At 43.8% G+C, this 12,390-nt stretch overlaps 1 protein-coding gene across 6 annotated transcripts in view; it reads left to right on the plus strand.

Moving 5' to 3' along the window:
- The first annotated feature begins 4,357 nt into the window (after positions 1–4,357).
- The window catches only part of ARK2C (arkadia (RNF111) C-terminal like ring finger ubiquitin ligase 2C), a 268,328-nt gene continuing 260,295 nt past the window's right edge, over positions 4,358–12,390 (plus strand). For 3 of the 6 annotated variants that reach the window (XM_069626918.1, XM_069626916.1, XM_069626919.1), the window contains exon 1: positions 4,359–4,857. In XM_069626918.1, the coding sequence (XP_069483019.1) occupies positions 4,797–4,857 (61 nt within the window). In that variant the 5' untranslated portion in view covers positions 4,359–4,796. Of the gene's footprint in view, positions 4,858–12,390 lie in introns of all 6 variants that reach the window. The other 3 variants (XM_069626914.1, XM_069626917.1, XM_069626915.1) reach the window with 2 other exon arrangements.

Here is a 12,390-nt window from a genome sequence, read left to right on the forward strand (position 1 = left end):
TCGTCCTTTCCTCTTTTCACCCCTGACGTGGTCGCCAGACAAGTCCGATCTATGAAAGCCTTGTCAAAACAGGTTCATCCCTGTTCTTCTAAAACCATCAAGGACCAAATTGACACCCTTGCTCCGGCCCTTGCTGATTTTTGTAACCACTCCTTTGCCTCAGGATCCTTCCCCTCCCCTCTGTAGCACTCCTTTGTGCATTCTCTTCTCAAGAAACCCACAGCTGATCCTTCTTGTCCAGCTAACTATCGCCCAATTTCCATTACTCCCTTTCTTGGCAAACTCCTGGAAAAGTTGGCCATCTCTCAGCTTAACCTTAATTCCAATTCTGTTGACTGTCTCCATGACCACCAGTCTGGCTTCAGAGCTGCCAGAAGCATGGAAACTGCTCTCCTGAACATCTGCTCTCCAACCTTGACTCTAACATTCCCCCTGTCTTCATCCTCCTCGATCTCTCTTCTGCCTTCAACACGGTCAACCATACCATCCTGCTCAACCGTCTCCGTGAAAACCTAGGTATCACTGATCAGGCTCTGGCCTGGCTGACCTCTTTCCTCTCAGATCGACCCTCCCAGGTCCAACTTGGGTCCTTCCTTTCATCTATCTTCCTCTCTACCTGTGGTGTTCCCCAGGGGTCTAACCTCTCGCCCTGGCTTTTCAACCAATACCTGGCAACTCTCGCCCACTGCACTGCCACTTTCTGCTCAAATTTCCAGTGTTACGCTGATGACACTCAACTCATTTTCAGGCTTCCCTCTGTCACCTCCTCTCCCTCTCTCATCTCTGATTGCCTAACTGCCATTCAAGATTGGTGTTCCGCCAATGATCTTTGTCTGAATGCCAGCAAGACGGAGATCCTCCTCATCGGCACACCTTCACCATCCTTTCCCCTCACTCTCTGGCCAGCCTCCCTTGGCCCTCCTCCTACCCCCACCTGCGAGGCTAAGAACCTCGGGGTCATCTTTGACTCCACCCTTTCCTTCTCCCCCCATATCTCTGAGGTCTCCACAAAGTCACATTTCTGACTGCACCTCCTCAGAGGTACTCTGCCTTTCCTCTCCTTCCCACAGAAGCTCATGATATCCCAAGCTCTGGTTCTCTCTAGCTTGGACTATTGTAACAGCCTCTTTCTAAATTTACCTACCTCTACTCTCCGCCCTCTGCAACTAATCCAGAACAGGACTGCAAGACTTGTTCTTGGCCTCAAGCCCTGGGATCGTATCACTCCAGCTCTGAAATCGCTCCACTGGCTCCCAGTGGATGCAAGGATTAAATTCAAAACCCTCTGCATTGTCCACAAGGCTTTCTGGGGCCTGGGTCCAAAATACCTTCCGCTATCCCTCTGCAAATACCTCCCCTCTCGAGCTCTTCGCTCCTCTACCTCCAACTCCCTCAGGGTCAGTCGTTTTTCAAAGAAACGAGCTGGGGGTAGATCTCTGTCTTCGGCTGGGGCCTTCCTTTGGAACAGCCTCCCTGCCACTCTAAAACTTGAGGAGAACCATCTCTGGTTCCGGAAGCACCTCAAGACCTTCCTCTTTTCTTCTGCCTTCGCTCCCCCTCTCCCCTGCTGATCTGTTCTCTCTTGGCACTGTGCACCTGGGCACCCTCTGTCCTTCGGGCCCAGGTACCTGCTCACCCTGCCACCCTCCCACACTGCCTCCGGGCCACCCCTTGCACTGGGGTCTGTATCTGTACCCATATAGCCCCCCTTTTTCTTCCTGCACTTATCAGACCTACCCTGTCTGCTGCCTTAAACCTAGCACTTGCAGATTTCTGGCTGCATTACCACTGTTTGTTGCCTTTATTATTTATTTATTGTTATTTATCTGTTTCTCCTCTGCTTTGCACTTTCCACTTCTCCCTCCTTCCATGCACTTTTCCCTTCCCCCTCTCCCATGCACTTGCACGTTCTCAATGTCACTGGGCCTAGTAGGATCGCTGTTTTGTTCTCCCCTGTTCCCCTCCCTTGCCTTGTCGCGCTCTGATACACTTGTGTACGAGCGCGATAGAAATAAAATATCAATCAATCAATCATCAATATGTGCCTCCCAAATACAGCCATCATCCGGGAGAAACACATCATACTGACCCTGGAGGAAATCATAGCAGACCTCACTGGGTCCAGGTTCTTCTCAAAGCTGGATCTCAATGCAGGATACCACCAGCTGAAGCTACATAAGGACTCAAGGTATATCTCTATGTTCTCATGGCACTTTGGACTAAGAAGGTATTAAAGACTGACCTTTGGCATCTCATCAAAGGCTGAGGTGTTCCAGCAAACAATCAGAACAGTTCTCCAAGGACTCTCAGGTGTACTGAACGTCAGTGAAGACATCCTTGTATATGCAGAAAACAAGACAGAACACTTACACAGGTTAGCGGCAGTCCTTGACTAGACAAAGTCGGCTTAACGATTCACAAAGACAAATGTGAATTCCTAAAGGAAGAGTTGACATTTTTGGGCTTCATCTTTAACAGCAGGGAAGTATCAGCAGACCACTTCAAGGTCGCAGACGTTAAAGGAGCAATGCCACCCACAACCCCCATTGAACTGCGCAGCTTCCTAGGCATGGCGAACTACTGCAGCAGATACATAAACAACCTGGCCATGTTCTCAATACCACTGAGGACTCTGACGAAATCAACCACCAAATGGGAGCGGAGCAATTGCTGTCAAGAAGCTTTCGAAGGCATTGAAGAGTCACTGTCTGTCGACATGACCATTGCGTACTACGATACCAGCCTACAAACGGAGCTGCATGGTGACGCAAGCCCCCCTTGGGCTGAGAACCATCTTACTACAAAATTCCACTGAAGTGTGACCCCTTGCCTATCCTTCCAGAGCATTAACACCTACAGAGCAAAGGTACTCCAACATTGAGAAAGAAGAGAACGCCATTCTATTGGAGTGCAGACATTTTCATCTTTACCTTTACGGATGAAAATGTAAAGCCTACACCGACCACAAATCCTTAATCCCCATCTTCATGGGTTCAGCACTGCACCCGCCTCCACGGATCAAAAACTGGCTGCTACATTTACAGCAGTACGAGTTTGACCTCATACATACATGACAACCCTCCCGATTTAGGCAGGAGACTCGTTATCCCGCAGAAAACTCATCTTTACCCAATGCATTCCTATGGCAAAAATGTGGTCTCACGATTTTCTGAGATAATCTCCCTCCCAGGTGGGTCGGAATGTTGGCATGTATGCTGGCCGGGATCTCTTTCTTTACAGAGCCTGGCTCCCTCACCCACTGCACAGCCTGCGTGCAATACCTAAGTGACCAGGCACGCATACATGCCAACCCTGTCGATTTAGGCGGGAGACTCCCGAATATCGCTATTGTTCACCTCCTCCCACCTAAAATAATTCTAGCCTTAATGCATTCCTATGGGAAAATGTATGTCTCAGGATTTGACTAAATCTCCCTCCGAGATGCATTGGAATGTTGGCCTAGATGAGCACGTTCCACACTCGTGACTTGCTTTGGTCACCACAGATGCATTAGTTCTGTCTGTACTGTAAAATAGTCTAAAATAGATAGTTATTCGTTTAATACCTTACTTAATTTGTGTTTTTCTAGCGAACAAGTCTTGTGTCTTCAAGATTCGTGTTGCCCTCCGTTTTTCATTGTATATTTATTGAAATTTACATTATTTCGTATAACAATTGTATGTACAATGTTTACACGGCTGTGATAATGAGTACTGTTTCTAAAACAGAGAAACTGGGCGTTTGAAAATGACATTCGTTCACACGAAATGTATCCCAGGTTTGAACAATGCAGCTTTGAACATATGTTCTTCCAGTCAGTTCAAATGTTGTCGGTCCTTGTTGTGAAGGAAGAGCTCGCACGACATAATTCCCTGGATATAAATAGAAGATCGGCTCGAATGGCGAGATTGCTTTTCAGCACATGACGACCATCTTGGAACGCCGCGTGGTCCGTTGGTTGGCGGCATAACTTGACTGCCATCTTTAAACGAAAGGTTTTGCAAGCAAAGCAACATCCAATTAAAGAAGCCACATACAAACAACTGTTTTGAATTCCTCACGACAGTAACGTTTTAATAAAGTACGTAATGGCATACAATCTAACAGTGAATACATTGCATGCTTTCATTACGTTCGGTTTAAAAAAAAACATTTACTAGATCGAAATAGTAAAACGAATGAAATTCCAGTTGTATCATAATTTAGTATTTCTGCTAAAGTGCAAAGTCAAGCCAGTCATCTCGCCGTTCCTAATAATAACCAAATTCTTTTTAAAGATGGCCGCACTGTTCGCCTTCGTCGGGGTGGTACAGCACCATTGTAACTGTACGCGCGTCTTCTCCTCTTGGATTTCAAGTAGCAGCCGCAGCCAGGCTCCAGTCCAGTGTCAGTTCAGGCCTCCACCTCTCCCATCTCTCTCCTCTCTCTCTCAGCTCTCCTGCCATTGGCTGCGACCTGGTGCCGTGAGGCAGCAGTTGGGCGCTGGGGACGGGCCTGTGACTGCGCCCCCACCCTCGCCTCCTCCTTCCACTCTTCTTTGTGTGGAAGAGGCAGCTGCAGCACCTCTCGAGCCACACGTTTGAATGTATAGAGCGAGGGGCTGGAAGAGACCGCATTTTCATGGGCCATCTGTCTCCCCTCGTTAGCAGGAGGAGCCTCGTCAGCAGTCTTAGAAGCCCCAAGAGCAGCAGCACCACCAGCGACAGCGCCCCAGGAGGACCCACGGCCACCGGATCCTGCACCGTCCACGTCCCAGCCACACAGGGAGCCAGCCCGCTCTCTGCAGCAGCAGCACCATGGTTCTGGTGCACGTCGGATACCTCGTTCTTCCAGTCTTTGGCTCTGTGCGAAACAGAGGTATTCCTATGCTCTCGCCCTTCGCATGGTGTCTTCTGTCTTTTCCCAGCTGTGTCCTGCTTTCCAGGGCTTAATGGCTCTCTAATCTCTCCATACAACCCATACTCTGCTTGGCCACAACCCCACTGTAGACACTGTTTATGTCTATTTGACAAACACGCAAACGGACTGTCCTCGTATCACATTTCACCAGGGCACAATGATCCTTTTCCGCCATTTGTAAATTGGATCGTTAAACATTTCACGTAGCAATCCATATCTGCTTCTCACTGTGTGAATACAGCGCATGGTGTCTGGCCCTCCTTTCCGCTTTGCTTTCCATTGTCTGCCCTTTCTTTTGTGCCAGACTCAAGGGCTCAATAGAGCGAGGAGGAAGTATAGACCTTTTTTCCCCCTGCTCTTCCTACCACCCCCTCATCTCTCCACTCGCTTCTATATGTTTACCACTGATCTTGCATTTTCTAAGGGGCGCTCTTTGGGGTAGCAGTTATTTTATTCGCAGCAAATCGGATACACCATTTGCAGATGTCCGTAAGAGGACACCGGAGGGAAAGCGCACGCGCGTACACACTCAAGGAACCCTTACAATATGGTTTAAATTATTTCTCAGATGACTGCTCGAGCTGCAGAGAATGCACCACTTACCAATCCCATATTATCTCGAGATATTAGCATGCCCCTTCCCATTTAAATCACACACCCCCACCCCGCTCAATTTTGTGGTGTTTAAACTGTTATGGTTCAAATTAACATTTGGGTTCTTGTGGTGGTGTGTGTCCTGGCAGAGTAGGGTTGGATCCATTTGAGAGCTTGTTAAAAACGAGTATGTCGTGTATAAATGACATAGGTACCAGTAGAACCGTGTTGCTTTTCGGGCAGGATGTCGACTATATAAAGGTTGCGCCGCCCTCCTCGCCCCTCATCAGTAAGAATTTATATAGTACTCGGTCTACTGGTGCATGTATTGTTTATGCTACATTATATGTACATGCAGCAATTAGCCAGGTTCTCACGCCACTGTATTGGGAAATATACATTATCGTTGTTATGTGTATAATATATTTGAATATACTTAATATATACACCCAGTTTTATGGTATATTGAAGCTTAGATTTTCTAAACGTAACCTATGATACTAACTGGGTGGGCCAAGTTAAAATCAAAATGTGTTTTCTGTTTTGTCTGAAATGTTGTTGGAAGGGATAATCCGTAAAAAGCAGACACTCTTTGTGTCTTTCTGCAGGGTGCATTAAAATGCGGGACTAGATTTACGATACGTGACTGCGGCTTTACTGCAGTCTCTTCTGTGAATATGGGATGATTACATATTTTTGCATTTATCAAATCTTTTTGTTTTTGTTTTGTTTGTCTCTTCATTGTGTAGCACAGTGAATGGTCGACATGCTGCTGTGTGGTGTGGCCCTCTCTGCCTCTGCATTTAGCTGTATTGTGACACCCCCTCTTAACCATTTCCTGTTTTCATCCGAGGAAGGCATTGATATGTATTTAAGCTGCAGTATCTCCTATCTCACGACCGCATGCCCTATTTAATTTGTTTCTTAGAGGCCCAGCTCATTTCACTGGTGGACAAAGGCATTCCCTCTTATTCCCCTTACCACTAGGCGATTGATGGCGTCTGTCGATCCATCCCATTGTAGCTATTAGGTTGCAGGTAAAATGTAACTCGCCCAGCTCCACATCTATGGAAACAGGGTCTTGCTGGTGTGGTGGATTTCTCCCCCTTCACTGATATTTGGCAATAACATTACAGAACGTACTCTTGTGAGCATCGGGAGAGCCCGGATGATGTTATAACGCAAAATCATCCCATCTCGGGATGCTCTTGGGAGTTCAGTGTATTAAGCAAGTCTGTGTTGGCATCCAAGGGGTGTTCTACAGCCTCTTAAAGGGGGTGGTGATGCAACCCATTTTATAGACCATGCTTTTCAGTTAACGTTTTTCATTAACCTTCACCCTGGACCCATGATCAAAACAGTGCACGATTAAGAGCACACATAGGCCCCCATTGTGTCTGTGTGATAGAGATACTAATGCTTGAAACTGAAATCACAATCTTCTTGTAAACCTTGTAGAGAATGTAAGCTCAAACCTGTTTCTTTTTAGTTTCATTGTAGTTGCTTAGTCTAGGCCATTTCAGAATAGCTGTAGCAAATAACAGCCATTTTTGTATCTTCATCTTGTTTAGCGATAAATACATTGCACTGTAAATTCCTGTTTAGTGGACTCATTTTGCTTTTTTGCGGATGCAGTATCTTATGTTTTCTGGTCATTTGGGCGAATCATTGCTGTCGTGGCTGCATTTTCCCCAATTGAATGGACATAAAACCTTTTGTTACAAAGTAATCTTGAAAGTAACCAAATTGCCTGCAATTCCAAGGCTTTGGTTCTACTCTCGAATAACACCCATGTTTAAGGAGTGCTTAATGCAAATCAGGGTTATTCATTCGCCATGCATGATACAGCATTCTTGTTATGCTTTTGTAAAATGCATCCTACAGAGGGGTACTGCATCTTGTTTACATGACATATTTTGACCATTTCTTCAACCAGAGCTACGCTGGTTGATAACTCCATATTTCCACCTGGACTCTTTTAAAGCACACATAGTTCACTATTAACATATTCTACAATATTTAACGAATTTGGAAAATATATGTGCTGTATGGAGTACAAACCAAACGATTTAAATCACAAGTAACAAGCTGTCCTTGTGGAAAAAGAAAGTATAATATAATTTGGCAAAATGGATTTCCATTAAACAGGGATAACCTTTTCTGCTGTGCTAAATTACTTCCTGTTCTTATTTTGTGGGTAATTTTCTGTATCAAATATCCTTTTGGTTGTGGATCTTCTCCTTTTTTCTTGTACTAAAACTAAAGCATGGTCTGTATTTTTTACATTACCTAGTTTCTGATTGTAAATCTCTCTGTAGAGACACACCCTGCTGAAATGTAATGTGCTGTAGCCAATACATCTGCTCATTGTACGCTGCTTTTGTTCTGTTTGCCCCTCCAAAGCATGGTGGGCCTTGGCCTGTTGTATTGTGTGCATGGTGACATTGTTACACACAGTTCCACTAATACTAATATACAATCTCTCAATAAAGAAACTAGTTTTCCTACATTAACCTAGTGTGCTTTTTCTATTGCTGTTTCCCCATTTATTGTCGTACTCCTCCTCTTTACAGTATTTTTCCTCGCTTTACCTCTACCCATTCGTAAGTTGTGAGTGAATGAGATTGAGGTACTACACATGGAACCTTGTGATGTCTGCCATCCCCATATATATATTTTCCATATCAATCTGGATATACATATTTACAACCGTATCTATACACGATCCTATGTATATCCAACCTGGCTCCAATACATGTTTCTAATTTAGAATGGAATAGCAAATGTGTTTTGTAAAAAAACAAACCTTCCCTTCAACCCTGAAATCAATTCTTCTAGAATCTGATTGCACGCAAGCCTGGGCATGACACATTTCAGTCTGGAAGCTCTGGAAAGCCAATCTCCATATTGAAGAATGATATTGTCCAGATGGGTTTGATCTTCACAAATTGAACTACCCTTTAAAGTACCAAGCTCAGAGTGTACATGGTGGTAAGGTGTGCCAAAATAGGGGTGTCCTGCCAGCTATTGTCACAGGAAGGGAGGCCACCATTTTCATAATGATCAAATAGCGGAGACCAATTATTTCTTTTTTTAAAATAGTTTTTTTGGGGACATATTGCATTTCTGGGATCCACACCCATAACACTAAGTGGCACGCATCAAACTGGAACTGTTATGCGTTTCGATTTAAATTCCAGGTATACATATTTGGCAAATCGTTCTGTGACCTAAACCAGCATACCCTTGGATACCGAAATATCATTCTGGTTTGGCATTCCCATTGTACCGAGTCTATTAACCGTGGCATGTGGTAGACGATCGTTATACTACATTTTCCATTGATTAGTGTGCTACACAAATCATGTTAAAGGGCTCACTAGCTCTCCTTTAACACAGGCTCATTGGATGTAAGGAACACGTGCCAATATTCTTATACAGTTAAAAGAATCGCACAACGCACATCCCTTTTTGTCCCATGGAACGTATATACTTCTGCTAGCTCCGCAAATGGTAATGGTTAGTTAGACAAAGGCCCAAGCTGTCCGGAAGGTGACTTTAAAAAACATAATGTTGATTTTGATAAATGCCGTTCCACTCTCATCCCTTGACCTACTCTTTTTCCATTCCTCTCTCTTTCTCCTTTGTGCACGCTAGTCGTTGTGTCACCATCATGTTCCTGCTGTCCTGGTACATGGTGAAATAGCACCAATTCTCGCCTGGATGTATGCTCTGGTTTTTTGTTGTTCTTTCCTTTTTTTCCATTCTAATGTGAATTTGTACATTGAGCACTTGCTGTGACATATGTACAAAAGAACAGACGTTTGCACACTCAGACAAATGGACACAAACCGATGACACATAAATCCACACCATCAGAAAGGCTGTGCTTCAGCTTGCATGGACCAAGATATGCATGTTTTTTTGGGGCTGATCATTTCAAAACCTTTGATTTTATTTTCTACGTGGAATTTCACCGTATTTGCTGCTTGATAACAGAATCCTCTCCTTTCTTTGTTCAGCTGACAAAGAGAATAGATAACATGTGTATACACAAGATGCGGTAGCCCTATTAACCCGCGTCCTCTGCCTTTTCATAACCAGTGCCTCCGTTTTATTTCTTTTGTGTAAACTGGTGCTTGAGCAGGCTAATGGGCTCTCAATTTACATAATGTTTTGTAGTTACGTCACAAGGTACAGTATGTTCCAATGTCAATGGGAGCTCAAGCTAAGCTTTTCTCGCATGGAGGGCGACTCTTTGGCCAGTGAGTGTTGTTTCTTCCCTGCACACCATCCTCATAGCCATCCTACAATATTAACATTTTGCTACATCTACAACTGTGTGTCTGCTAGTTCAGTGACTATCACCACTTAATCTAAACCTGCGTTTCTTTTCATTTTAATACCACGATTCATGGTTAGTACCAATGGATACCCTCACAGAAATCCCATCATTCACAGGAGTGACGTCATAAAGGCTTCGTAGGTCATGGGTCGAACATGTAAACTGCAAAATCTAGTTGCAGACTCCTAGAACAAACATTTCAGCAAAAAACAAAACCGTGATCTTCAGTATAGAATATTTTTGTTGGGATGAGCTCAACCATGATCGGAGCTTTGGATTTATGTTAGAATCTGCTCGCCATTTCACTGAGCCATATGTTCTGCGGAATTGATGTTCTATATATCGTAAAAGGGTAGCAAGTCACATTACTGCTCTGGTTCTACTCTCTGTTCTCGTATATTTCACACTCTGTTTTTGGGGCTTGCTGTGGCACATAATTTTGATGACAACACAACCGTCAATTGCTTTGCCACCTCCTAGTTCGTTTTCTGCAAAGCACTTGCTAGGGCTGTGTGACTAAGATCGGAAGATCAAACCACCTACTCTTTCTGAAGCTCAGTACTTTGTAACATGTATGATGTTTCACCTAAATGTTTCTTCCTAAGTGTCCGTGTCAACTCTGAAGGAATATGCAGACCTACAAGAAAAGGGGTATACATTTTACATTGCACTGTCGGAAAACAATCAAAAATGGCTTCTTTCAAAGCCTTGCTAAATCAAGTGTACACCCCTGATTCCCAAAGATTTGCACTGGAACCAAGCAGGAGATGCCTATGTGCGTCTCAGATATGGCCTTTCTATTGTTTGCCTCACCTTCTGTCTTTCACTGCAGCCAATCATGAGATGCCCATTTACAAAATCAGATTTCATACTTTGAGAATGAGATCTAAGGTTGTGATTGCAAATTGGAGATGCTTGTGGTTAGTACAAGTCTTTTGACAATCGCACGCTGTGGGTAACAAGCCAGGCCAATTCTCTTGTTTGAATTTTCTACTAAAGTATATATTTTAAGAACTGTTATTTATCCATATTTAAGTGTGTGGTTTTATTTGTTTTAGGTCATTTAGATCTTTTTTGTATTGAATTTCTAGAAGTAGGTTTTTAATAACCTGTTCCAATACCATGCCTACTGCATAAGACTGGGTATTCATTTGGGGATAGCAGTCAAACTAGCAAGATTGCCACTTACTCCACAAACCATAACCCAAATTGCAATTAAAACTCAAGATAAAGGAAATATTTTTTCAAAACACCTTTTTGTGGCAAACCAAAAAAACAAGGCACCCACAAGCCACTTCTTTCTAAAAGCTCATGAAAATCAAAAGCCTTATTAGGTACACGTGATAGTTTCGTGAATGTTACATTTTATCATTTTTTTTTAATTTCTTTTTTTTTTTTTGCTGCAAAAAGCATTTTTATTCTTTAGATTGGTGCATAAACAAAATGCCAATTTGGGGGGGTAGTGAGTTCTCATGTATAAACCATGCGTTAAGACACTGAAAACTACTCCAAGCTTGAATAACTTAAAGGTTTACAGTGACCTGTATCACGTCACAAAGGTAAGTGGCAGACGTTCATAATTGGTCATCTTTGAGTGTGCTTAGTAGAAAGTGGCTTGTGACTTTATGGAGCTTTGAACTTTCTGACGGCCATCAGGTAATGAACCTAGTTCCTCTCTACTACTCTGGGTGTTAAATCACCATCCTATGATGGAGGGACAGTGATTGCGTGCAGATTCTTGGAATATACTTTTTTTGTGATCGATTCTTGGCAATCCATAGGAACAGCATGTTTATAGATGAATCGTAGCTGATCAATCATAACCACTGTCCAATCTAGAGCCTGGTTGCTTGAAGCATGTGGGTAAAGCCCCCCCTCTCCCGTGTCTCACTAATTACACCTCTCCCTTCCATTAGGCTAAACAGGCGGTGAGGCTGGCCTAAGCATACAACACTTGGAATGCAAATTCAGATGTGTTTCTTAATCCAAATCTTTTATACACTTTTTTTTACCCTAGAAGTAAAATGGGGCCCAGGGGTGTTATGTCTTCTCAAATTGCCCAAACAATTTCAAGCTGACTACCATTTTTAAAATGTCTACATACCATGTTTACTCGATGCAAGTGTCCACACACACCACCTGTTGGACCTCCGGCATCTGCACCTTTGGCTCTCCAGATGTCTCGGACTACAGCTCCTATGAGATCTAGCCTGGGGAGTCAGTGGTGAGGGATCATGGGAGTTGTAGTCCAAAACATAGAGAGCAACAGGTTGCAGACCGCTGACCAAAATGGTCGACAGATGGTGAGCATCCTGCAAGCTCCAACCTCCAACAACCGCAAGCTAATTAATTACAAAAATACTTCCACTGAATGGTGACGTATCCAGGATAGAATAGAGGACAGCCTATGAAATCTACCACTGTAAACCAGAAAGCCCTTGAATGCAAAAATAAAATAATGCTGTTACAATGCCTAAACTTAGCAGGATTGAAATCGCTTAAAACAAAGTATTGGGAAAAAAAGAAGCCTGCGTGGGAGAAAACAGGGGGCT

The sequence above is a fragment of the Ambystoma mexicanum genome, chromosome 6p (assembly GCF_040938575.1).
Source record: "Ambystoma mexicanum isolate Mex_15411 chromosome 6p, UKY_AmexF1_1, whole genome shotgun sequence".
NCBI lineage: Eukaryota > Metazoa > Chordata > Amphibia > Caudata > Ambystomatidae > Ambystoma > Ambystoma mexicanum.